A 26,729-nucleotide genomic window follows, 5' to 3' on the forward strand; every position below is an offset into this window, starting at 1 on the left:
GTTTCAGACGGTTTAAGTTTTTAATTTGCAATTCCCAAGGGGTTACAGAGTGGATATGAAACGTGGAACGTATTTCTTGATGTTAGACTACCATAAAAAGGAGTGCCAACCTCAGAGTTCACGTCTTGGGTTCGCATTACAGTATTACTATAGTAGGCCATAGCATTGCCTTGTCACTTACCTGCTTCAAAGTCAGCCAATGGACTCACACAAGAGCTTGTAGATCTAAAAAGAAAAACACATCCTTTGAATGCACAACTTCGAATTATGACATTGAAATGAACTGGCATAGATAAATTGTGGTTATTGTGGTACATCAGGCTATGGCCTTCCATTACAAGTGATGGACACGCAGCATTTACTGAAAGGATCTATCAAAATATCAAAATGGTTTGTTTGTATTGTCTTCTGATCTAATTGTCTTTTATATCTCTGGATGCAGATTGGGTAAGACAGGTGCGGAACAGATTTCTCTGATGATTTCAAATAACATCTTGTGTCACTACACCCTCTACATTACTGACTGAGGCCTAGCCGTTGCATACATACCTGCTGCTGTGAGGATTGGTGACCAGCTCCAGTGCAGCCAACGGGACCCGGAGGTTGTCAGGGAAACCGTCCTCGGAGGTGGAGCCTATGTCATGCTTGCCCTCTTCCTTGGCCACCTTACCAGCAGCTTTGTGACCCAACATAACAGAATCAATCAGATCAATCAATCAGATTATCCATGATGCACAGCAAGCTATTACAACTAAACATACACAATATCAAAAGAAAAACAAGGACATGGCATCTCTGAAGTTGGAGACTTTTATCTCCCTCAACAACTTTAAAAATCTGCTATCCGAGCAGCTAACCGATCGCTGCAGCTGTACATAGTCCATCTGTAAACTACCCACCCAATTTACCTACCTCACCCCCCATACTGCTTTTATTTATTTACTTTTCTGCTCTTTTGCACACCAGTATCTCTTCTTGCACATGATCATCTGATGATTTATCACTCCAGTGTTAATCTGCTAAATTGTAATTACTCGATTTATTGCCTACCTCATGCCTTTTGCACACATTGTATATAGATTCTCTTTTTTTTTCTACCATGTTATTGACTTGTTTAATGTTTACTCCATGTGTAACTCTGTGTTGTTGTCTGTTCACACTGCTATGCTTTATCTTGGCCAGGTCGCAGTTGCAAATGAGAACTTGTTCTCAACTAGCCTACCTGGTTAAATAAAGGTGAAAAAAAAAAAAAAAAGAAAAAAAATGCTAAATGGCATACTAATGGCTTCTTTGGATAGATATCAACAATGCAAGATGAAATTACTCATTATAATCTGGGTGGTTCGAGCCCTGAATGCTTATTGGCTGAGAGCCGTGGTATATCAGACCGTATACCACAGGTATGACCAAAAATGACTTTTTACTGTTCTAATTATGTTGGTAACCAGTTTATAATAACACACCTATGGGGTTTGTGGTATATGGCCAATATACCACGGCTAACGGCTGTATCCAGGCACTCCGCATTGCGTTGTGCGAAAGAACAGCCCTTAGCTGTGGTTTATTGGCCATATACCACACCCCCCCCCGTGCCGAATTGCTGAAGTCTTACCTGTGAAAATCCTTTCGTCAAACATTCTGGAATGAGAACAGAGATGGTCGTTATTGTTAATCAATGTGATTATTGACATTGGTCACAGTCAAGTAGAAAGGGCCCCTGTAGTAAACTGTTGGTGAACAACAGTGGACATGTCAACAGGGGAACAAGATCAAACAGACATCTCTACACGGTCTGCAGGGTTCATGTCTGGGCCATCTTGAATAAACAACAATACATATCAACAACAACACCAGGAGTGTATGACTCTTAGATAAAAATCGAATCTTCAATCTGCTGGAATTATATTAACATTAATGACCATGTCGCCTTATGCATGAGCCATGCGCTGATGGCGGTGTTGACCCAAACTAAGCCTGTCGCCCCGATCTAAATGTATTTCATCACATGGTTTCAACAACAGCGAGACATTGGCTCAATATGCCAGAGAGCAGAGGGCACCATAATGTGTGGTTCATGCGGTGGTTACCAGTAAGTTGGGCATTGTCTATTGGAGGGCAGGGAATTTAACCAACAGATGGCCTGGGTTGACACTTCTCCCTTCGTTGATTCAATTTTCCAAATAGGACATTTTAGATAAATGACAGATGCTGTGCTAGCTCTTGTGGCTCATAAATCAGTGGTTCTCCTCAAACAGGGTTATTTTCATTAGCGCATGTTTCTTACTAGACAGCTGCAGTAGTAGTAGTTCTTCCCTGTTTCACAACGTTTTTTTCATTTAGTGCCTTATCACGAAACCCTGGTATGATGCGTTATGCAGCCCTGATATGGGTCCCCTATACACTACAGTGTAATCTCTTATTTCTGGAGGAAAGAATGAGAGACTTTCCCAGTATAATCTCAGATGGATCTCAGATCGTCTTTACCTTTTGACTACAAAGCGGACCCCATGGCGCTCCTCCAGGATGCGTTTGAGTTTGGGCACTCCGTAGGTGCAGGGCCTCTTGAAGGGGATGTTGTCTGGGATGCCGATGATCTCCACGGCCTCTGGGTCACAGGCTATCTTCCGGTACGGCACTGGAACCATGTGGTCCAAGCCCAGGGCCTCCGCTGAAAATACAGGGGTTGTCAGAAATCATTGACGGACATCAATCATGAGACCCTACAATACTGTCTTAATAAGTATGTAATGAATGGATCAATTAATGGATGGATGGATGGGTGGGTGTGGATAGATTAATAAGCAATCCTGACACCTGAAAACAGACTAAAGACAATCATTCTATAGTAAAGAAATTACATGAAAAAAAGTGTTGAGAAAATGACTAATTGTATAAGGGACATTTTCCCAGAGAATCTCCATTGGGCGTGCTTTTTGGATGAGGACTAACCTTAATATGGGTCTGGGAAACAGGAAAGTTTTAAAACCCTAAACGTTTTTAATCAGCTAATGCCCTACAATAGGAAACCATGCTGAGAAAGAGTGGTTGACCATCTCACCATAGCGACTGTTGAACAGGATCTGCACACATTCTCTCAGTGTGTTTATGTCCTCAGTCTCTCGAATGAACGAGTCCCATTTTTCTGTTGAGCGCAAAACAGAATAACGTAAACATACAAATGGGGGGAAAAATGGGAGGGAAAAAAATAAAATTCTTCCATTTGTATGTCTACTTTCCACATGTATACTAACAGTTTTATTTTCTGGATCAAAATAGGGCTTAGGTGGTGGGCATCAGGGTTGGTTGGGGTCAATTCCAATTTTAATTTACAATTCAATTATTTAATTCACTCATGAAGTGGAGGATTTATGTTGAATTCCAACAATCTTAAAGTTATTGAATTTAATTGGAATTAGACTTTTTGTATTGGAATTAAATTTGAATTGTAAAAAATGTATTCTTTGGAATTGAATTGGAATTCAATATTTGCATATTTCCAAGTTAATGGAATTAATGCACTTAGTATCACAAACTGTCTGCATGATTTGTTTTAGGTCATTTCAACTTGTATTCCTATATTTCAAGTATAGCTAGGTTGTCTAAATAGTAACATGATCAGCCTGACCACCTAAGGAAATTGCATTTGAATTTGTGGAATTGTTGGGGATAATATTAAATTGTGATTTTAATTTTTGTCATTTACCTAACATTGGAATGGAATTTACAGGGAAAGGGAATTGAATTCGAATTGCATTTGTGGAATTAACCCCAACCCTGGTGGCCATGTCAGGGTGCAATATGCCCGTGGGTGTGGCGCGGGGCTGAATTCCCTATTCACAATTAGGTATAGAGTATGGCAGTAAGAGTCATAACACCCATAAAACCTAATGCTCAAACAGGGAAATGGTTCCAATCACTTTTTACACCATTCATTTTTCCCATAGGGGATTTTAGAAACACTTCAAATAAGGGCTGTGTTTTGTGCAGGCTTACCCCAGCGTGACGTTTTGATACCCGTGTAAATCTCTCTAGAACAAGGTGAAATGGACTGTCGTCGTTTGGTCTGGAATCCAAGTTGGAGATTTTTGGTTCCAACCGCTGTGTCTTTGTGAGACGCGGTGTGGGTGAACGGATGATCTCCGCATGTGTATTTCCCACCGTAAAGCATGGATGAGGTGGTGTTATGGTTTCTTGGTGCTTTGCTGGTGACATTGATTTATTTAGAATTCACGGCGCGCTTAACCGGCATGGCTACCACATCATTCTGCAGCGATACGCCATCCCATCTTGTTTGGGCTGAGTGGGACTATCATTTGTTTTTCAACAGAACAATGACCCAACACACCTCCCGGCTATGTTAGGGCTATTTTACCAAGAAGGAGAGTGATGGAGTGCTGCATCAGATGACCTAGCCTCCACAATCCCCCGACCTCAACCAAATTAAGATGGTTTGGGATGAGTGGGACCGCAGAATGAAGGAAAAGCAGCCAATAAGTGCTCAGCATATGTGGGAACTCCTTAGAGACTGTTCCAGCATTCCAGGTGAAGCTGGTTGAGAGAATGCCAACAGTGTACAAAGCTGTCATCAAGGCAAAGGGTGGCTATTTGAAGAATCTCAAATATAAAATATATTTTGATTTGTTTAACACTTTTTTGGTTACTACAAAAATGAAATAGTAATAATTTCTCCATCATGTCAGACAACATGACAGTATTGCATTATTTGCTCTGCTCTGAAGCATATGGGAATGCAGCATTTGAATTGTGGCATTACAAAGGAGAGGAGTCTATAACGTGGGGTAAAATCCATTGGTTGATTGATATGATTGTTGACATACCCCTCCCCTTTAATGAACTGCATTGTGGGATTCAGAGGAAAAAATTGCCAATAAGTAAGCTGACAAGTAATTCTCTTAGACTGGGTCTGTACCCAGAACTAGAGTATATGCATTGTCTGGCAGGGGGGTGAGGTGAGCTGCCTAAAGACTGAACCCTGTTCCACATTAATGAGCTGAGCCAAACTGAGCCAAGCTGTACCGGTTACACAACCACCATAGTTGCTGGAACCATGAACAATTTGAATGGAAAATATCCGACCCGGCATAGATGGTTTGGGTCAAAACGATAGTGTGAAAAGGGTATGAGTTTGTGGCCTACAGGTGTGTGTCTATCTGTGTCCAGTTCCAGTTCAAGCCTACCTGACTTCTCATGAACTATGGAAAACAGGAGGCGCTTGGAGACGTGGATGCTGGGAGGACTCTGGCCCAAATCCCCTTGGAGTCCTATCCACTCAACTGAACAGACAAAATGGCAGAAACTAAACATTGATAAACATCATACTGATGCTTTCAGAGTCGAGCAAATCTTGAAAAATCTAAATCCCATAATCAAAACAGATTCTCTATCAAATAAGTTATGTGAAATGACAGCCAGTAGTACAACCACTCTCATAAATGACAGGGAGAATAGTAACCACTCTCCTGCCAAATGAATAAAATCACAGACAATAATTAATGCATAAACAAGTGACTCAAAAAGATGAGGGGCTTTTAAGAAGTAACCTGGATATCCATCAACTGCTACCTCAGTAACAGTTTGTTCCTGTGGGGTCAAATATCTCTTACCATTGTCGGAACTGTCCTTGGCGGCCGTCCCTTTCTCTGCCCCCGCCACCCAGGCCCCCAGGCGGTCTTTACCCAGGTTGAAGAGGGATGTGGGCTTGAGGTCCAGCTTGCCGTCGGGGTGTGGCTGGGAGGACATGGGCATGCCATACAGGAAGCTGGAGAGCATGGAGTTGCTGGCTGAGACTGAAGCGTTGGACACTTCCTGGGCGGTGGCGGCAGGCTTGGAGGCCGGGCCATGGTTAGCTAGGCTCTTGGTGGCGCCCGAGAAGGAGTTGTGGTTTCTGATGTCGCCGGCGCTTGACTTAGCCTCCCGCGAGGGCTCTGCTGTTGTTCTATAAACAGATGAAGAAGGAAACAGGAGAAGATAAAGCTGTGTGTCCACGTGAAACCTAATTATGACACACCAATAGCAAATTGTCACAAGGTGCCTTATTCTTGGCAGAGAAATCCTCCAGTTACTTTCTGTTGTTCAAAAGTAATCTAGAATCAGGTCTCCTCCTATCATCTAACCATGAATTCAACAACAAGACCAGCCCTGTATCAATCCTAATTATGCTGCTACACTTATGCCATTTATGCACAGGAACAAGTCACGTAAGGGATTATACAGTTGAAGTCGGAAGTTTACATACACCTTAGCCAAAAACATTTAAACTCAGTTTTTCACAATTCCTGTCACGCCCTGGCCATAGAGAGGCTTTTATTCTCTATTTTGGTTAGGCCAGGGTGTGACTAGGGTGGGCATTCTAGTTTCTTTATTTCTATGTTTTCTGTTTCTATTTTTTGGCCGAGAATGGTTCTCAATCAGGGACAGCTGTCTATCGTTGTCTCTGATTGGGAATCATACTTAGGCAGCCTGTTTTTCCACCTTAGTTGTGGGTAGTTGTCTGTGTTAGTGGCCTGTATAGCCCTAGTCAGCTTCACGTTGGTTGGTTCTTGTTGGCGACTTTCATTATAAAAAGAAATGTACGCTCACCACGCTGCACCTTGGTCCGGTCATTTCCAACCTGACGACGTTCGTGACAATGCCTAACCTTTAATCCTAGTAAAAATTCCCTGTCTTAGGGTCAGTTAGGATCTGCACTTTATTAGTGGAACCAGTTAGGTTCTCACCACAAATGTTCTATAGGATTGAGGTCAGGGCTTTGTGATGGCCACTCCAATACCTTGACTTTGTTGTCCTTAAGCCATTTTGCCACAACTTTGGAAGTATGCTTGGGGTCATTGTCCATTTGGAAGACCCATTTGCGACCATGCTTTAACTTCCTGACTGATGTCTTGAAATGTTGCTTCAATATATCCACATAATTTTCCATCCTCATTATGCCATCTATTTTGTGAAGTGCACCAGTCCCTCCTGCAGCAAAGCACCCCCACAACATGATGCTGCCACCCCCGTGCTACACAATTGGGATCGTGTTCTTCGGCTTGCAAGCATCACCCTTTTTCCTCCAAACATAACGATGGTCATTATGGCCAAACAGTTCTATTTTTGTTTCATCAGACCAGAGGATATTTCTCCAAAAAGTATGATCTTTGACCCCATGTGCAGTTGCAAACCGTAGTATGGCTTTTGTATGGCGGTTTTGGAGCAGTGGCTTCTTCCTTGCTGAGCGGCCTTTCAGGTTATGTCGATATAGGACTCGTTTTTACTGTGGATATAGATACTTTTGTACCTTTTTCCTCCAGCATCTTCACAGGGTCCTTTGCTGTTGTTCTGGGATTGATTTGCACTTTTCGCACCAAAGATGTTCATCTCTAGGAGACAGAATGCGTATCCTTCCTGAGTGGTATGACGGGTGCGTGGTCCCATGGTGTTTATACTTGCGTACTATTGTTTGTACAGATGAATGTGGTATCTTCAGGCGTTTGGAAATTGCTCCCAAGGATGAACCAGACTTGTGGAGGTCTACAATTTCTTTTCTGAGGTCTTGGCTGATTTCTTTTCATTTTCCCATGAGGTCAAGCAAAGAGGCAAAGAGTTTGAAGGTAGGCCTTGAAATATATCCACAGGTACACCTCCAATTGACTCAAATTATGTCAATTAGCCTATCAGAAGCTTCTAAAGCCATGACATAATTTTCTGGAATTTACCAAGCTGTTTAAAGGCACAGTCAACTTAGTGTATGTAAGTTTCTGACCCACTGGAATTGTGATACAGTGAATGATAAGTGAAAGAATCTGTCTGTAAACAATTGTTGGAAAAATTACTTGTGTCATGCACAAAGTAGATGTCCTAACCGACTTGCCAAAACTATAGTTTGTTAACAAGAAATATGTGGAGTGGATGAAAAACTAGTTTTAATGACTCCAACCTAAGTGTACGTAAACTTCCGACTTCAACTGTATGTACGTTATGATGTACTGTATGGAGTCAGGTCACCTTTTGACAGTGAAGTGGATGCGGTTGCTCTGCTCAAGGATCTTCATTAAGGTCTTGGTGTCGTACTCGGCAGGTTTCCTCAGGGCGATCCCCTCAGGCAGGCCGTGGGCCACCACAGAGCTGGGATCCTTCAGGATCCACTCATAAGGCACAGGGACCAGGCTACTCTTTCCAACGGCCTCGCCTGGAAAATCATCACATACATACAGCATCAAATGACTAATGAAGGTAGAAATGAGAAAAGGACATGTCAAATGATTGTTTGACAAGTAGACACTGTAAAAATCAACATTCAATCACATCTGAAATTTGATTTCAGTTATGAGAAGGTTGAAATTATAACGTTAAATGAGATATTAGAAAGAATTCAAATGGCGCAGACCTATACAAATTATATTTGTTCGATGCTGTATTTTGAAGCCCTTACTGTAAAGCACACTGAATACTTCTTCCACCATTTTCCTCAAGACAAAGATGTTAGAGTGGGCGTCTGTTGAGGCCCTCTGTTTGCCGTGCCCGCCCTCTTTGCCAAGCTTGCCTGATTCATTTTCCTGGACATTGACATGGGCATTCACTGTGGTCAGCCCTTGTAGACAGGGCATCTCTGAAAGAGTCAAGCATGAGAAACTGAAGGGATTATATTTCTACTTTTCACCCTGTAAGTTTCACTCAAGGAAGGTCTATTCTGGATCTCACTTGCTTTTGAAGAAGTAACGCTCTGGAAAAGAGCATCTGCTAAATTACAAAAAATGTCAAACTAAAGATCATCTTATTTATTTCATTCCAAACCTTAATAGACTCAGATAAAAAAAATTCAGCTCCAAGACAACAGCAGGATCTGTGAGCAAAATATAGTTGCATTTTGATCCAAGTGAAAAATCTAACCTAATTGTTAATCTGATTCAGCTTTTCTTGCCCACTACACAGGGAAGCACTCACTGCAAAACTTGTGGAAGTCTGTTTGTATTTCCCTCCGCGAGTTGAGGAAGACTCTTCCCTTCTCTGTTCCCACGGTGATCACGCTGTCCTCGTGCACGGTGACGCAAGCCACCTCGGCGTTGAGCTTTGACATGGCTGTGCACTGGAACACAGGTTAAAGACAAGGTCATGGGTAATCCACCTAATGGTCAGTTAATAAAGACAAAGATTTGCTATGGCTACTGTGAAGCTCAGGGTACACTTATCCATTAAACATTTAGCCTATCATCCTATACAGATTGGTTGTTTAGCAGCAAAACCGTTGAGTGCACAACTATGGGGCAAAACAGACTGGTCTGGCTTAGATTGTTGACAACATGTAAACTATTTTTAGTCTCCAATGTTTATTGAAAACATAAATAAATGTGCGAGTCGAAAAAAGTTAAATTAGCATGGTACAATCTGAATTAATTGGAAAAGGCTGTGAAAATAAAAAGCCCGGTACACACTCAGCGCTCCATTGACATTTCAGAGATATGCTTGTTTTGGTGAGAAATCTTCAAAAAAATAACAGGAATTTCACATTAATATGAAAAGCTCATACTAAAATATCTCAAAATTGATTGCCATCTTACCTATATTGTTTCATGTCCTGCGGATTCGAGAAGAAAGATGACGAGTTCAACATGAAAGTCAGCCTTTCAGGTAGCCAGTAGCCTTATTTCTTACACAGAATCCAGCCTAGCTGACGCAATGCAATTTTACGAATTTTTGACCAAATTCTTTGTATGGCCTCCATTCATTTAAGTCACCCTAATTCTGGTCATCCTACAAGGGTAAAAACTCCAGTTTTACCTATTGGTCAAAATATTGAAGAACAAGATAAAACTAGCTGAAATGAGCCATCTACGATTCCCCACATTGCAGCTTCTTGTCATTGTTGCTAGCTATCTGGCCATTCAGAATCACAACAACACAAAGAATTCTGCCCCATTGAAGCAGGCAAATCGTTTTCGTGACGTTGTCAGCTAACCCATCTATTCAATTACTTTTCTTCCGGCTTCCTCAGTGGTTCACTTCACAATGTTTTCTAAGGTCAATTTGTTTTTGTAAAGAGTCATCGAAATAAGACTGACTAATCAATCTTTCATATGGTTTTCCGTGGTCAGATGAATAATGTGTGTGTGTGTGTGTGTGTGTGTGTGTGTGTGTGTGTGAGACTGGTCGTACCACTGAGTCCAACGCAGACACTAGGCTGGTGAGGATCTCCTGTCTGGCTGACACCTGTGGGACCCGCAGCTCAGCCCGGGAGTTAGATCTTATCCCATCACATCCTGACTTCCTCATCTGCTCCATTCCTCCACTTAGGGGACACAAAACAGAGAGCAAAGTTGAGTAATCAAGAAGATGAACCGAAACGGTCATTTGTGTGTGTCTGTGTAAATTCAATAAATGTTTTGGTGTCTCATCTGCATTCCACCAGTCACTTCTGGGAGTAGGGTGAAGTTGTCCCTGACGTTGATCTTGGGTCAGTTTTGCATTCTCCCCACTGATGGTTAAGGTAAAGATTGGGGAGGGGAAACTTCACCCCGGAGCTTGGTCGGAGTATGACAACAAGGAGGATGTGTATACGTGGTCAAAGTAAATTGGTTATGCTTGATAGACAAAAGCATGTCCTGCCATTTAAGATAGCTAAAGCCTACAAATGAATGAGCAGTAACCAAATGCACATGCCATTGATCTGGAGGGAATAAGGTGTCACTCTGCCATTAATTGCTTCAATAACACAACAAGTAACCCATTTTGTTTGATTCTGACAACATGGTCAGGCTGCATTTTGAATTGTGATGAAACATGGCAGTTGGAGGGGGGAAGGGTTGTTGTTGGGTTGGAGGGGGGAGGTTTCTTCTCATTAAGAGGCTTTAAAAGTGACGGTAATACCCTGCATGTTATGCTAATGCACAAATCCGTCACACACGTGAAAGTACCTAATTACGATAAGCCTTTGTCAACCAATTAAAGCTAGCTCAGATTATTTATTTGAATCCCTTCATCCTTAATTTGCTCTCCTTAGATGGTACTCTTGACAAAGAAATTATGCCCCCCCCCCCCCCCCCCCCCATTGGGCCTAATTTCAATGTCATTTGGAAATGGATGGCCGAGTAGGAGCGAACTCGTAATTAGCCTATTTGCAGGGGACTAACCTAACATTTTCATCACAAACATGTCAGCTGGCCACTAAACACTCCGTGTCAAAACAAAGTCAAGGAAAGATAGGGTAAATAAAAGAGGGCGGGAAAGTGTGGGGCATAAAAATAATAAAATCGCAATCCTAATTCAAGGCCCTGCGTTCTCATGGCAACTGCAATCCGTCTCCTTGGAAACTAATCTCGAGGCATTTGAACAATGCAGCTCTGGCCTTTAATCTCTTCAGACACTGAGAGCCATTATCCTAGCCTCAGGGCAGCCCCAAACCACAGACTCAACACTGGGGGAGGACATAGAGAGAGAGACAGCCTCAGCTGCACCGATATGCCTGTCTGAAATCGGCATCCCCTGAGCCCACAGCAAACATGAACCCCCTCAAAAATAGATGGTCTCTTTCACTCGTTATCTTTAAGGCAAAAGAGGCACGAAAAATGAGAGAAGGGTGCACCGTCATTTTGTTCGCAGCCAGAGAAAGCCACCGCCAGTGAACTCAAAGGATGACTTTTGTGGCTGGCAGAGTTTAAACTACTTCAAATGCAATGTCACTCAGTCACAAGCACAAATGTCAAAACAAAGAGCATAGACAATGACAAAAGCCACTGATGCAAATGAACGAATATGGTTCCAGTTCCAATTTAGCTACTGGAAGTCAACACAAATAACCTACTTGTGTACTACTCCTTTCACAGAACAGCGCAAACTGGCTCTAACCAGAATAGAAAGAGTGGGAGACCCCGGTGCACAACTGAGCAAGAGGACAAGTACATTGGAGGGTCTAGTTTGAGAAACAGACGCCTCACAAGTCCTCAACTGGCAGCTTCATTAAATAGTACCCGCAAAACACCAGTCTCAATGTCAACAGCGAAGAGGCGACTCTGGGGTGCTGGACATTAACAATGTCTGCACTGTATTTCTGATCAATTTGATGTTATTTTAATGGTCAATTTTTTTGGCTTTTCTTTCAAAAACAAGGACATTTCTAAGTACCCCAAACTTTTGAACGGTGGTAGAGTGTGTGTGTGTGTGTGTGTGTGTGTGTGTGTGTGTGTGTGTGTGTGTGTGTGTGTGTGTATATATATATATATATATATATATATATATATATATATATATATATATATATATATATATATATATATATATATATATATATATATAAACTCAGCAAAAAAAAGAAATGTCCTCTCAATGTCAACTGCGTTTATTTTAAGCAAACTTAATATGTGCAAATATTTGTATGAACATAACAAGATTCAACAACTGAGATATAAACTGAACAAGTTCCACAGACATGTGACTAACGAAATGAAATGTGTCTCTGAACAACGGGGGGGTCAAAAACAAAAGTAACAGTCAGTATGTGGTGTGTCCACCAGCTGCATTAAGTACTGCAGTGCATCTCCTCATGGACTGCACCAGATTTTCCAGTTCTTGCTGTGAGATGTTACCCCACTCTTCCACCAAGGCACCTGCAAGTTCCCGGACATTTCTGGGGGAAATGACCCTTGCCCTCACACTCTGATCCAACAGGTCCAGATGTGCTCAATGGGATTGAGATCCGGGCTCTTCACTGGCCATGGCAGAACACAGACATTCCCGTCTTGCAGGAAATCATGCACAGAACAAGCAGTATGGCTGGTGGCATTGTCTTGCTGGAGGGTCATGTCAGGATGAGCCTGTAGGAAGGGTACCACATGAGGGAGGCGGATGTCTTCCCTGTAACGCACAGCGTTGAGATTGCCTGCAATGTCAACAAGCTCAGTCCGATGATGCTGTGACACACCGTCGCAGACAATGACAGACCGTCCACCTCCAAATCGATCCCGCTCCAGAGTACAGGCCTCGGTGTAACGCTCATTCCTCCGACGAAAACCGCAAATCCGACCATCACCCCAGGTGAGACAAAACCGCGACTCGTCAGTGAAGAACACTTTTTGCCAGTCAGGTCTGGTCCGGCGACGGTAGGTTTCTGCCCATTGGGGTGATGTCTGGTGAGGACCTGCCTTTACAACAGGCCTACAAGCCCTCAGTCCAGCCTATCTCAGCCTATTGCAGACAGTCTGAGCACTGATGGAGGGATTGTGCGTTCCTGGTGTAACTCAGGCAGTTATTGTTAACATCCTGTACCTGTCCCGCAGGTGTGATGTTCGTATGTACCGATCCTGTGCAGCTGTTGTTACACATGGACTGCCACTGAGAGGATGATCAGCTGTCCGTCCTGTCTCCTTGTAGCGCTGTCTTAGGCATCTCACAGTACGGACATTGCAATTTATTGGCCTGGCCACATCTGCATTCCTCATGCCTCCTTGTAGCATGCCTAAGGCACGTTCACGCAGATGAGCAGGGACCCTGGGCATCATTCATTTAGTGTTTTTCAGAGTCAGTAGAAAGACCTTTTTAGTGTCCTAAGATTTCATAACTGTGACCTTAATTGCCTACTGTCTGTAAGCTGTTAGTGTCTTAACGAGCGTTCCACAGGTGCATGTTCATTAATTGTTTATTGTTCATTGAACAAGCTTGGGAAACAGTGTTTAAACCCTTTACAATGAAGATCTGTGAAGTTATTTGGATTTTTACGAATAATCTTTGAAAGACAGGGTCCTGAAAAAGGGACATTTCTTTTTTTGCTGAGTTTATATATATATACACACACACACACACACACAAAAAAAACATTGCAAACTTTGACTACTGGCAAGGTTAAAACAAATATATTAAACTGGTTGCAATATTAGCTTATCTCTCTACTTACCGCCAGTAATTTCAGACTGTAGGCTAAACATAGACCTAAAATGCAATGATACCAACAGGCTACAGTACTTAAAATGTGTTGCCTGTTCCTTAATTGTAAGATGAACTAGCCTAGACCTAAGAAACAAAAGGAACAGTATGGCTACACTTCAGAACACTTCCCTGGTATGTGAGTACACCCTGATCTTAAAATGATACAACTCTGCTCTGGCTGCCATGCTTAAATGCTCCAGCTAATGACATCCTAAATCCTAACCCATTTGAGTCTCCCCTGAGGAAGCCGGCACTGTTATTTTCTTCATGCCATGCAAACCTCTCCAGGCTGCAGGGGGCAGAGCTTATCCTTTACTTGTTGAATAATTGCCCAAGCAGTATTTAGCCAGAGATATTAGGCTACAATGTTCTCAGAAGAAGGGGTATCGTGGTCTTCTGAGCTTATTTTGCACCAAGAGGCTTGTGGTATTCGCTGCCATTGATGCACAATACTTTGCTAATACCCCTTAAAAAGCCATTTTGGTCACAGACATTTTGAAGACCACAACTGCATCTACAGTCGTGGCCAAAAGTTTTGAGAATGACAAAATATTTATTTCCACAAAGTTTGCTGCTTCAGTGTCTTTAGATATTTTTGTCAGATGTTACTATGGAATACTGAAGTATGATTACAAGCATTTCATAAGTGTCAAAGGCTTTTATTGACAATTACATGAAGTTGATGCAAAGAGTCAATATTTGCGGTGTTGACCCTTCTTTTTCAAGACCTCTGCAATCCGCCCTGGCATGCTGTCAATTAACTTCCACATCCTGACTGATGGCAGCCCATTCTTGCATAATCAATGCTTGGAGTTTTGTTTGTCCACCCGCCTCTTGAGGATTGCCCAAAAGTTCTCAATGGGATTAAGGTCTGGGGAGTTTCCTGGCCATGGACCCAAAATATCGATGTTTTGTTCCCCGAGCCATTTAGTTATCACTTTTGACTTATGGCAAGGTGCTCCATCATGCTGGAAAAGGCTTTGTTTGTCACAACTGTTCCTGGATGGTTGGGAGAAGTTGCTCTCTGACGATGTGTTGGTACCATTCTTTATTCATGACGGTGTTCTTTAAAAAACATTTTTTTATACATTTTATCCCATTTTCTCCCCAATTTCCATGGTATCCAATCGCTAGTAATTACTATCTTGTCTCATCGCTATAACTCCCGTACGGGCTCGGGAGAGACGAAGGTCGAAAGCCATAGGTCCTCCGAAGCACAACCCAACCAAGCCGCACTGCTTCTTAACACAGCGCCTCCAACCCGGAAGCCAGCCGCACCAATGTGTCGGAGGAAACACCGTGTACCTGGCCCCCTTGGTTAGCGCGCACTGCGCCCGGCCCGCCACAGGAGTCGCTGGAGCGCGATGAGACAAGGATATCCCTACCGGCCAAACCCTCCCTAACCCGGACAACGCTATGCCAATTGTGCGTCGCCCCACGGACCTCCCCGTCGCGGCCGGCTGCGACAGAGCCTGGGCGCGAACCCAGAGACTCTGGTGGCGCAGCTAGCACTGCGATGCAGTGCCCTAGACCACTGCGCCACCCGGGAGGCCCTCCATGACGGTGTTCTTAGGCAAAATTGTGGGTGAGCCCACTCCCTTGGCTGAGAAGCAACCCCACACATGAATGGGCTCAGGATGCTTTACTGTTGGCATGACACAGGACTGATGCTAGTGCTCACCTTGTCTTCTCCGGAAAAGCTTTTCTCCGGATGCCCCAAACAATCAGAAAGGGGATCCAGGCCATCCTCCAAAAGTCTTCGCCTCACTGTGCATGCAGATGCACTCACACCTGCCTGCTAGCATTCCTGAGCAAGCTCTGTACTGGTGGTGACCCGATCCCACCGCTGAATCAACTTTAGGAGACGGTCCTTGCGCTTGCTAGACTTTCTTGGGCGCCCTGAAGCCTTCTTCAAAACAATTGAACCGCTGTTGATTTAGGTGCAATCTTACTGGCAGCAATATCCTTGCCTGTGAAGCCCTTTCTGTGCAAAGCAATGATGATGGCGCGTGTTTCCTTCCAGGTAACCATGGTTGACAGAGGAAGAACAATGATTCCAAGCACCACCCTCCTTTTCAAGCTTCCAGTCTGTTATTCAAACTCAATCAGCATGACAGAGTGATCTCCAGCCTTGTCCTCGTCATCACTCCCACCTGTGTTAACGAGATAATCACTGACATGATGTCAGCTAGTCCTTTTGTGGCAGGGTTGAAATGCAGTGGAAATGTTTTGGGGGGATTCAGTTACTTTGCATGGCAAAGAGGGACTTTGCAAATTATTGCAATTCATCGGATAACTCTTCATAATATTCTGGAGTATATGCAAATTGCCATCATACAAACTGAGGCAGCAGACTTTGTGAAAATTAATATTTGTGTAATTCTCAAAACTTTTGGCCACGACGGTACAGTTGAAGTCGGAGGTTTACATACACCTTAGCCAAATACATTTAAACTTAGTTTTTTTTTTTTTTTTTTTTACAATTCCTGATATTTAGCAATAATTCCGTCTTAGGTCAGTTAGGATCACCACTATATTTTAAGAATGTGAAATGTCAGAATAATAGTAGAGAGAATTATTTATTTTAGCTTTATTTCTTTCATCACATTCCCAGTGGGCCAGAAGTTTACATACACTCAATTAGTATTTGGTAGCATTGCCTTTAAATTGTTAAACTTTGGTCAAACATTTTGGGTAGCCTTCCACAAGCTTCCCACAATAAGTTGGGTGAATTTTGGCCCATTCCTCCTGACAGAGCTGGTGTAACTGAGTCAGGTTTGTAGGCCTCCTTACTCGCACACGCTTCTTCAGTTCTGCCCACAAATGTTCTATAGGATTGAGGTCAAGGCTTTGTGATGGCCACTCCAATACCTTGACTTTGTTGTCCTTAAGCCATTTTGCCACAACTTTGGAAGTATGCTTGGGGTCATTGTTCATTTGGAAAACCCATTTGCGACCAAGCTTTAACTTCCTGACTGCTGTCTTGAGATGTTGCTTCAATATATCGACATAATTTTCCATCCTCATAATGCCATCTATTTTGTGAAATGCACCAGTCCCTCCTGCAGCAAAGCGCCCCCACAACATGATGCTGCCACCCCCGTGCTTCACGGTTGGGATGGTGTTCTTAAGCTCGCAAGCATCACCCTTTTTCCTCCAAACATAACGATGGTCATTATGGCCAAACAGTTCTATTTTTGTTTCATCAGACCAGAGGATATTTCTCCAAAAAGTATGATCTTTGTCCCCATGTGCAGTTGCAAACCGTAGTCTGGCTTTTGTATGGCGGTTTTGGAGCAGTGGCTTCTTCCTTGTTGAGCGGCCTTTCAGGTTATGTCGATATAGGACTCGTTTTTACTGTGGATATAGATACTTTTGTACCTTTTTCCTCCAGCATCTTCACAGGGTCCTTTGCTGTTGTTCTGGGATTGATTTGCACTTTTCGCACCAAAGTATGTTCATCTCTAGGAGACAGAATGTGTCTCCTTCCTGAGTGGTATGACGGGTGCGTGGTCCCATGGTGTTTATACTTGCGTACTATTGTTTGTACAGATGAACGTGGTATCTTCAGGCGTTTGGAAATTGCTCCCAAGGATGAACCAGACTTGTGGAGGTCTACAATTTCTTTTCTGAGGTCTTGGCTGATTTCTTTTCATTTTCCCATGAGGTCAAGCAAAGAGGCACTGAGTTTGAAGGTAGGCCTTGAAATATATCCACAGGTACACCTCCAATTGACTCAAATTATGTCAATTAGCCTATCAGAAGCTTCTAAAGCCATGACATAATTTTCTGGAATTTACCAAGCTGTTTAAAGGCACAGTCAACTTAGTGTATGTAAGTTTCTGACCCACTGGAATTGTGATACAGTGAATGATAAGTGAAACAATCTGTCTGTAAACAATTGTTGGAAAAATTACTTGTGTCATGCACTAAGTAGATGTCCTAACCGACTTGCCAAAACTATAGTTTGTTAACAAGAAATATGTGGAGTGGATGAAAAACTAGTTTTAATGACTCCAACCTAAGTGTACGTAAACTTCCGACTTCAACTGTAAATCAGACTCAGTGCTTATCATTGACTTTTAATTATACATGCATCAACTAGGCTATTATGCCTGCATTGTGGAATAGGTCGAGCCATGAGAACATGTCCTCTGATTGGGAGATCCAGCTAGTTCTGAAATAGTTCAACTACATGGAACGGCTTCAAACCTCTCCTCGGGGACCACCAGTCGTTCCATGTAGTTGAACAATTCCAGAACTAGCGCACTTGATTCAATTTATCAACTAGCCTAATCATCAAGCCCTTAAATACTTGAGTCTCCCCTGACGAAGCCAGCACTGTTATTTTTTTCATGCTAAGCAAACCTCTCCAGGCTACAGAGCTTATCCTTTACTTGTTGAATAATTGCCAAAGCAGTATTTAGCCAGAGATATTAGGCAACAATGTTCTCAGAAGAAGGGGTATCATGGTTTTCTGAGCTGATTTTGCACTAAGAGGCTTGTGGTGCTTGCTGCCATTGATACACAGTACTTTGCTAATATCCCTTAAAAAGCCATTCTGGTCACAGACCTTTTGAAGACCACAGCTCCATCTAAATCGTTGGGCTCAGTGCTGATCATTGACTTTTAATTGCAATGAACTCTGGGCATGCCAGGCATGATCCCAGATGCTGTGGGCCTACTTAGCTGTATACATACATCAGCTGGGCTATTATGCCTGCATTGTGGGATAGGCAGAGCCATGAGAACATCTCCTCTGGTTGGGAGATCCAACTAGTTCTGGAATAGTTCAACTACATGGAACGACTGGGGGTCCCCGTGGAAAGGTTTGAAGCCGTTCCTGTAGTTGAACTATTCCAGCAGTCCCTGAGGATAGGTTTTAAAAAGGCTGACCTAGAGCCTAGACATAGCCAGGGGTGTCAAACTCATTCCACGGAGGGCTGAGTGTCTGCGGGGTTTTGGTTTTTCCTTTCAATTAAGACCTAAACAACTAGGTGAGGGGAGTTCCTTCCTAATTAGTGTCCTTAATTCATCAATCAAGTACAAGGGTGGAATGAAAACCCACAGCCACGTGTCAATCTAGATTAATGACAGCAAGTATGCCTGCAATTCAGCTAGCTAGGGAAAACATGAAGTGAAATAAAATATTGGGATCATTCAAAAATAGGAAAGATAAAGTCCTAATAATTGAAATGGACTTGTGGCTTTCACAAAATACATTTAAAATCAGTTACTTTGTTGCAGAGTTTAGGTTAATTATCGGAAGTGACAACCTATTGCGGGGTGAAGATCTATCCAAAACAGTTTGTCCAGAAGATATGCTCTGCTTCTGGGTCGAAATGTCCTTATGCCCATATTTGCAATTGCACCTTGGGGTACTTCAATTGCATTGAAATGGTTTAAAAACGTGCTCCAATCCAGGAATAGAAGGTGATGTTGTACTCCTAATAATCTAGAAGAAAAAGAAAAGCACACCTATTTAGGCGAGGTGCTGGCTAGCGGAGTAGAAAACTTAAAAATAAAGGAGAGCCGCACACTCTAGGAGCTCAGATGCAAAAATATTAAATTTACCAACGTTTCGACAGGCAAAAACGTTGGTAAATTTAATATTTTTGCATCTGAGCTCCTAGAGTGTGCGGCTCTCCTTTATTTTTAAGTACTCCTAATAATCCCACAACAATTTACGGCAAACGGAGAAGATTGAAATAGGGCTAGTTTTTTATTAAACTTTTCCGTCAGCATGCTAGGCTATAGCTAATGTTAAAGCAGCTCATTAGATTCCATGAAAATGTGTCACTATAGTTGGGGTGAGTAGCTGCCAGAAGTGTTGTGGAATTAAATGGGCTGCTTTTGGCATTTTCTACCCAGAATGAAGATGAAAAAAGCAGTTAAATAAAAATATTGAAATCTTCTCGATTTGCTGTAAATTGTTGAGGCATAAGAGTACAGCAACACCTTCCATCCCTGGATTGAGGTCCATTTTCATACCATTCCACTTGAAGTTCAGAGGCTCACATATTGGCATTTGGTTGTTTTAACTAGGAGAGTATACTTTCTAGTCAATGTTTTGGCTAGTGAAAATCAGTGCAAATTTAGTGCATTGAAAAAAACTATATAAATATATATATACTTTAACAAGGTGTTGCAAACGTTGAAGTCTGTATCTCGTTAAATCAGTGGCCAGCTCCCAGTGGTCAGCTACCATGTGGGAAAAAACTAAGAAATAAAAGGCACAAGATCCACAAAAATGATTATTTTGGCGAGCAATTTTAATTGTATTTGATAAAGCTCCTAGCTAGCTACCTTCCTATCGCCTAACGTTATTGGAGAATGAGTAGGCTATATGGAGTTGCCGCTTGAAACATTTACTGAGACAGCATGGGGATTGGCTACTGTAGCTAGCTGCCTTTACACACGTCTCAGGTAATGTCAGAAGACCTTGCATGCATTGGGATGTGGCTCTTAGATAAACTGCACATGAAGCTTGTTTCAGGTGAACTTCAGTGAAGTGTTCGTGACATGAAAATCAGCTACACGCCCAACTCCAGATTAGCTAGCTACATTCATTGGGGAGGTTTACATCCTGACAATGTGTAACTAACTAGCCAATGTTACAGAAAAGTACAACGCAAGAGTCACGTTAGCTAGCTAAATGAGATCGGGAAGACCAAACCACAGATGAAATCAATATATTTGACAAAATTGAGCATGACAGTTGTGAAAGCGTTTTTCAACCAACAATGAATGTGGTCTGGCTAACTACCGTTAGCTAGCTAGATAATTTTGACATGATTGAACAAAACGCTTGCTGCTGAGTAATTCAATTAACTCGTTACTGTTGCTAACTAAACTAGCAAGCTACCACCAAAGTAAAATGGTTGACGTGCTCTTGAATAAGGTCTTAATGTATCCTCAAACTGTAATGTGCCATCTGCAGGCAACAAAAAAACGACCGGAGGGCTGGCTAGCTATATTATCTAGCTAGCTTTTTTTCTTGATAATGTTAGCTATCAAACTAGCTACATTTATCCATCAATGCGCACGCCAAAACAAGACTTCTCGTATCAGTGTGCAGAATTTAGTTGCAGTTGGCTCGCTGCGAATATAACGCTGTAACGTTACACCGTTTAGCTAGCTACAGAAATGTAAATGCGCTCAAACCATTTATTTGCATCTAGCTAGATATATAGCTAAAGAAATCGCGAGATGATTCAATCGACGAATTAGCTAGCTAGCCACAATAACGGGTTAGCTAACTGGCCCATCTCCTCCCCCAGAATTATAATCTGTAATTTCACAATTTGTACAGTCATAAAGTCACGTGCTCACAAAACACGGTTTTATGTTCGAAGTTAATAAATATTGCAATAGCATGAGGCATACTTTACCAAAAACAACGTTTAAATGTCGTTATGCTGTCAATCCCGTAATAGGGTTATTCCCCGTTTAATCCAACCGCAACTGTAGAATTCCCATCTAAAATGTAGCATTATCGTGTTTTCGAAACCTTGTGATCTGAAGCATTATGGCACAAAATCGCTTGCAAAACGTTATCGCCGAGATTATTTGTCCATTTTTCCCGTTTCTCTCTCTTTTCTTTAACAGTGGAGTATGTCCCCTTTCCCCTTTGTTCTGTAATCCAGTAAAATTGAAAGTCATTCGCCTCCGCTAATCCCAGCCCAACTCAACAACAGCATCTATTGGCTGTAATTTACATATAGGATTAAGCAACCTCTGGGAAACCATGGGGGGGAACTACCTCAATGGGGGAAACTCGTCCGGAGAAGGACGTGATGCGACAAACAAACAGGATATTTCACTTTTCAGATTTAAACCTCTGGTAAAAACAAATATACCAGTCAGCATTAAACATTTTACTAAATAGCTTTACAAAACATTTAGACTAGACTGCACCGAAATTACTCTTAGCACGAATTGACTAATATAATAATAATAATATTTATTATAGCGGACAATGTATTAATTGACAGGTTAATAATGTTGGTGAATTATTGGTATTGACTCTCTACAATAGTGAAAAAGGGAACACCTAAATAATGCATTAGGATAGCAATACAATACGTCTGTATGATATCAAGAGTTTAATTGTGAACTATTTTGGTCAGCCACCTGAGCAGTGCCATAACTGTCCCTATGCATGTGATCCTGCTCGCTTTATTGGTTACATTGGCCAAGTACATAAATCATGAATAGCAGTTTACTTTGCCCCTAGTGTTCGAGAGCAGTATTTTCCTCTATCAGGTCCCACTTGTAGAAATACATTTCTGGAAACCTTCAAACCATTTGTTGCTACACTTTTTTCACCCCCTCACTTCACAGCCTCTATTTTGGAAAATGTTCCATGAATGATATATATCACTTACACAAGTGAGCCAAATTGTTTACACAGTCAGCAGTGGGAGCTTAGTGTTTGGTGTGTGCTAATGTGCAACAGTATTTATTTGTGAGTGATTGTACTTAAAGGTTAATAAGTGTTCAATAAAGGCATAACAAAACTTCAGAAAAGACCATCAAATGTCCACTTGAAATAAAACACCACAATCCTTTTCCCACATTGTTAATATTTAATGACTCAGTCTCAGAAATCATTACAGCAATAAAGGGTATGAAGTGTTTCCCATCTGAAAAAAGGCAATATACATTTTCCAATGACAGTTTGTAGCTTCAGTTTCGCTGAGCGAGGGCCAGCCCAACACTTTGTCCATGCAATGTCAATCCCAAGTCTCACATTCCACATTACTCACATCAAGATAATGTTCTCCCAAAGACAGTCTGCATTTCAAATCGCACGCTATTCCCTATATTGTGCACTACTTTTGATCAGTGCCAAAAAGTAGTGCACTATATAAGGAATAGGGTGCCATTTGAGACATAACCAGAATGTCAACCAATATCCCGTAAATACAGTAATGGACTACACTTAGTATTTCCCTGTTGGCTTGTTAAATGGAGATAATATCATTTGGAAGACCATAATGTATCAATTCTGTACGTTATGATTAGGATTTGTTTGAACGTCATCCAGATGTGTGTTCTTCAACCAAGGGAGGGAGCAGTTACAGTAGGGTTGTGTCATAAATGGCACTATATTTCCTATATATTTCACTACTTTTGACCAGGGTCCATAGGGCTCTGGTCAGAAGTAGTGCACTATATTGGGAACAGGGTGCCATTTGGGATACATCCTAGAACATTCCATTGTTTGGATTGTGCTCCAAACAGCTCTCGAGTGGCTACTCTAATTAAAGGACAAAGTGATCCCATGGCATGGTCAAATGTCTTTAGATAAATGATCAACAATAAGAAGTTAATACTGGTATTTTTTAAAACCCCTGTTTACGGAAACACTACAAAGTGGTACGGTTTCCCACTATCTAGTGAAGCCATAGTGAAATTAATGGATAACCCAGTTCAAATTAGTAAACCATTAAACTGATAGCTATTTGGTGCAAATACGGCGCCGAGTTGGATTGGTTCAGTTGGCTAAATACACGTTTACAGTATGCACAATTCTGATAATGCAGCTATTTTACAACATCAGCCAAAATCCAGCAGCATAACCGTTTCATTCCCGTTCGCTACAGAGTAAGAGTCCTTGAACATGGAGGAGCTTGAGAAAATTGTTCTGAACGTAAATGGCCAAATCAAAACAGCTACAGTACTCTAAGAAGGTTCAAAAGCAGTGTGGCAAATAAATAACAAAAAGTGGTGGATTGAGGCCAAATTCTTCTTCTTTGCTTTCAATCAGACACCAGAGTCATTCCATTCTCTGGAGTCACAATTAGTAATTCACAAAAGAGTTTCTCATGAGTTGTAGGGTCATGATCTCTAATAAACTACCATAAAAGGTTCTCCCATGTCCAATACCATCCTTGGAGGTAGTCTGCAGGGTAGGTATCAGTTTACAAAGGTCGTACCGATTTATTATTCACCTCCATGTCCATTTTACAGTATCTTTGATCTGTCTTAAGATTGGCTAATGGGTGATTTTATTTTTTGCAACAGATGAAATGTACATATTGAGAGTCATTGTTTTGGTAGTCATTGTTTTGGTAGTAACTGTAAACAGAAAATGGCATCTGGAGTCCAATGGAGTGCTAGTCCCAAGTCTTAACATCGTAGTGACTTATTTTTCTTTTAAAATGTAGCTATGCATTTCCCAAATTCAAGATGGGCTCTTCTTCTCCTATATTAGTGTTGTTCCTGGGGAGGAAGCCATGAAGTTGAAGAAGAAAAAGTTCAAATAATCTATCAAATACATATGTCAGAATATTAATTTAGGGCACAGATGAAATGGAGATTCTCTATTGGAGCATGCTTTTAAGTCTAGAACGGGTAGGCAACCCTGTTCCTGGAGTGCCGCAGGATTTTGTTCCAATTAGGCACCACTCCTGACAAACTGAGCTAATTGATCAGTTCAGTGATGGTCTAAATTCAACACACCTGGTCTTCTAGGCCAGTTAAATCAAAAACATGAAGTGCTTGTGGCACTCCAGGACCAGGGCTGCCTACCCCTGGTCTAGAACTAGGCTTTATCTGTGTTCGGTAAACCAGCCATTAATGTTGTATTTATGTAACTCATTGTGGGAATGGCAATAAAGAATAAAAAAGTGCAGCATGCATTCAGTATCTCTAGACAGTGAGTCTATATTTAACTGATCTATGGAGCTAAGATAAATGTAATTAATGTGACATAACATGTGTGATTGATATAGGAGGTGTGGTATATGGCCAATATACCACGGCTAAGGGCTGTTCTTATGCACGACGCAACATGCAACATACCTGCTGGATACAGCCCTTAGCCGTGGTATATTGGCCATATAACACAAACCCCTGAGGTGCCTTATTGCTATTATAAACTATTACCAGCATAATTAGAACAGTAAACAAGTCATTCTGCATCATACAAGATATACCACGGCTTTCAGCCAATCAGCATCCAGAACCCAACCTATCCAGTTTATAATGATGAATTATTACCTACATCTTGAGTAAAGGAAGAATCCTGTTGATAAATCCCATTGGCTGAATTTGCACCACCATGCACCTGAGAGAATCATGAAAGAAAACAGCTTGTCAAGCAACTGGTGCATTCTACATTACTCAAACTCATATATCCTGACTTTTGTATCGAACTACCTACGATACCACTTTATATTAAAGATATACTTCAGGATTTTGGCAATGACACCTTTTATCTACTTCCCCAGAGTCAGATGAACTTGTGGATACCATTATTGTGTCTGTGTCCAGTAAGAATGCACAATGACTGGAAGTCTGAGTATCTCAAATAAAATAAAATAAATCTAAATCAAACTTTATTTGCCACGTACAACAAGAATACAACAAGTGTAGACTTTACTGTGAAATGCTTACTTACAAGCCCTTAACCAACAGTGCAGTTCAAGAAGAAAATATTTACAAAGTAGGCTAAAATAAAAAGTAAAATAAAAAGTAACACAGCATCTGCTAGCGACTTCCAGTCATTGCGCTAACGCTAGTTAACAATTGCGCTAGCGCTAGTTAGCAACTTCCTTGTCAAAGTCCTGAAGTATCCGTTAAAGTATCACTAAAACCATGTATTTACGGATTTTACGTTTTAGTTACAAAAGGCAGGTACAGTGTAATTAGTGTTGTTAGTTAGTACTTTATTACATGGTACATAGACTGATACCGGTTTGCCGTAATGTTTTTAATTTGCTAATCAAACTCAGTTGCGGGGCCTGCACACACATTGCAGCAATTGCCAAAAACAGAATGCGACCTAACTGCTGGTAAGATTTTTTGACTTCATTCATTTTTGCCAACAGATGGCTAACCTTTGTTTAACCAGCTAAACAGCTGGGATTAGCGAAAATGTCTTTGGAGTTACCATTCTATCTAATAGGCTATGTTATAGTTTACACTTCCTCGTCCAATTATAAAAAACAATCTACCAAATCTATTAATTTTAAAATGTTGATTACTTCTCCTTGCCATTCAATTGATGATAAGACAAGACATGTAAAACATATATTTTTTTGCTAATATATGATGGGTTCCATGGGTCGCCGATTTGCCTGGGCAGGGATCCCTGTGCAAGAAAAGGTTGAAGACCCCTGAAGTCGACTCTTTTTCTAAATAGCCACTATCAACAAAATCAATCCTGGAAAAGACAAAACAAGTACTAGCTAGAGCTGATCCTGGGCTTGTTTACCTGGGTCTTGTCCGGGTGCGTGCGCATGGCTTGCACCAGCTGGTCCACTTCCTGGTTGTGCTCCAGGGCTCCCCTCAGGGCCTCCTCAGTGCTCAGGAGCCGCTGGCGCAGACGGGTCACCTCCGAGTCCAGAGACGACGGGTCCAGCATAGAGTAGCGCCGGTGGTCTGGGGACGAGCCCCTCTCCCTGCCCTGAGAACACACACATATCACGTGTAGGAATCAACTGGGTGTTCATTAGGCACCAAAATAACGAAAATGGATTGAAACAGGAAGGGTCTGCCTTGTCTTTTATAGTGTGCCCTAATGAACAACACTGTTTAGGTATTAAAGCCCTTTCTGGAAAAATGGGGAGGGTTACATCTATCATTGCTAGATCTGCATTTAGTATAAATACAGGGAGGACATTGTTTTTTAAAATCATATAGAATACAGACAAGAATGAAACAATAGCCATGTACTGTATCCACTTTAAATAAGAAACATGAAACGATTATAATCTTAATCAAGTAGACTTTTCTACTGCTAGACCAGCTTTCATCTGTGTGTGAATAGAAAACACAACAAACAACAAAAGTTTCTTAGTGCA

The 26,729-nt window shown here is 41.7% G+C and overlaps 2 protein-coding genes across 10 annotated transcripts in view; both read right to left on the reverse strand.

The window, feature by feature from the left end:
* Positions 1-21,659, reverse strand: part of gtf2ird1 (GTF2I repeat domain containing 1) — a 45,140-nt gene extending 23,481 nt beyond the window's left edge. For 3 of the 4 annotated variants that reach the window (XM_055941826.1, XM_055941827.1, XM_055941824.1), the window contains exons 1-12: positions 21,309-21,659; positions 10,156-10,288; positions 8,947-9,088; positions 8,435-8,611; positions 8,008-8,191; positions 5,625-5,956; positions 5,199-5,294; positions 3,059-3,142; positions 2,485-2,668; positions 1,613-1,638; positions 550-676; positions 182-225 (exon numbers count right to left, since the gene is read on the reverse strand). In XM_055941826.1, the coding sequence (XP_055797801.1) occupies positions 182-225; positions 550-676; positions 1,613-1,638; positions 2,485-2,668; positions 3,059-3,142; positions 5,199-5,294; positions 5,625-5,956; positions 8,008-8,191; positions 8,435-8,611; positions 8,947-9,088; positions 10,156-10,281 (1,522 nt within the window). In that variant the 5' untranslated portion in view covers positions 10,282-10,288; positions 21,309-21,659. Of the gene's footprint in view, positions 1-181; positions 226-549; positions 677-1,612; positions 1,639-2,484; positions 2,669-3,058; positions 3,143-5,198; positions 5,295-5,624; positions 5,957-8,007; positions 8,192-8,434; positions 8,635-8,946; positions 9,089-10,155; positions 10,289-21,308 lie in introns of those variants that run through there. The other variant, XM_055941828.1, reaches the window with a different exon arrangement.
* Positions 21,660-22,485: 826 nt separating this feature from the next.
* Positions 22,486-26,729, reverse strand: part of clip2 (CAP-GLY domain containing linker protein 2) — a 74,023-nt gene continuing 69,779 nt past the window's right edge. For 4 of the 6 annotated variants that reach the window (XM_055941823.1, XM_055941822.1, XM_055941821.1 and 1 more), the window contains 3 exons: positions 26,141-26,332; positions 24,925-24,991; positions 22,486-24,144 (listed from right to left, as the gene is read on the reverse strand). In XM_055941823.1, coding sequence (XP_055797798.1) covers positions 24,128-24,144; positions 24,925-24,991; positions 26,141-26,332 — 276 coding nt within the window. In that variant the 3' untranslated portion in view covers positions 22,486-24,127. The other 2 variants (XM_055941819.1, XM_055941817.1) reach the window with 2 other exon arrangements.

The sequence above is a fragment of the Salvelinus fontinalis genome, chromosome 13 (genome assembly GCF_029448725.1).
Source record: "Salvelinus fontinalis isolate EN_2023a chromosome 13, ASM2944872v1, whole genome shotgun sequence".
Classification (NCBI taxonomy): Eukaryota; Metazoa; Chordata; class Actinopteri; order Salmoniformes; family Salmonidae; genus Salvelinus; species Salvelinus fontinalis.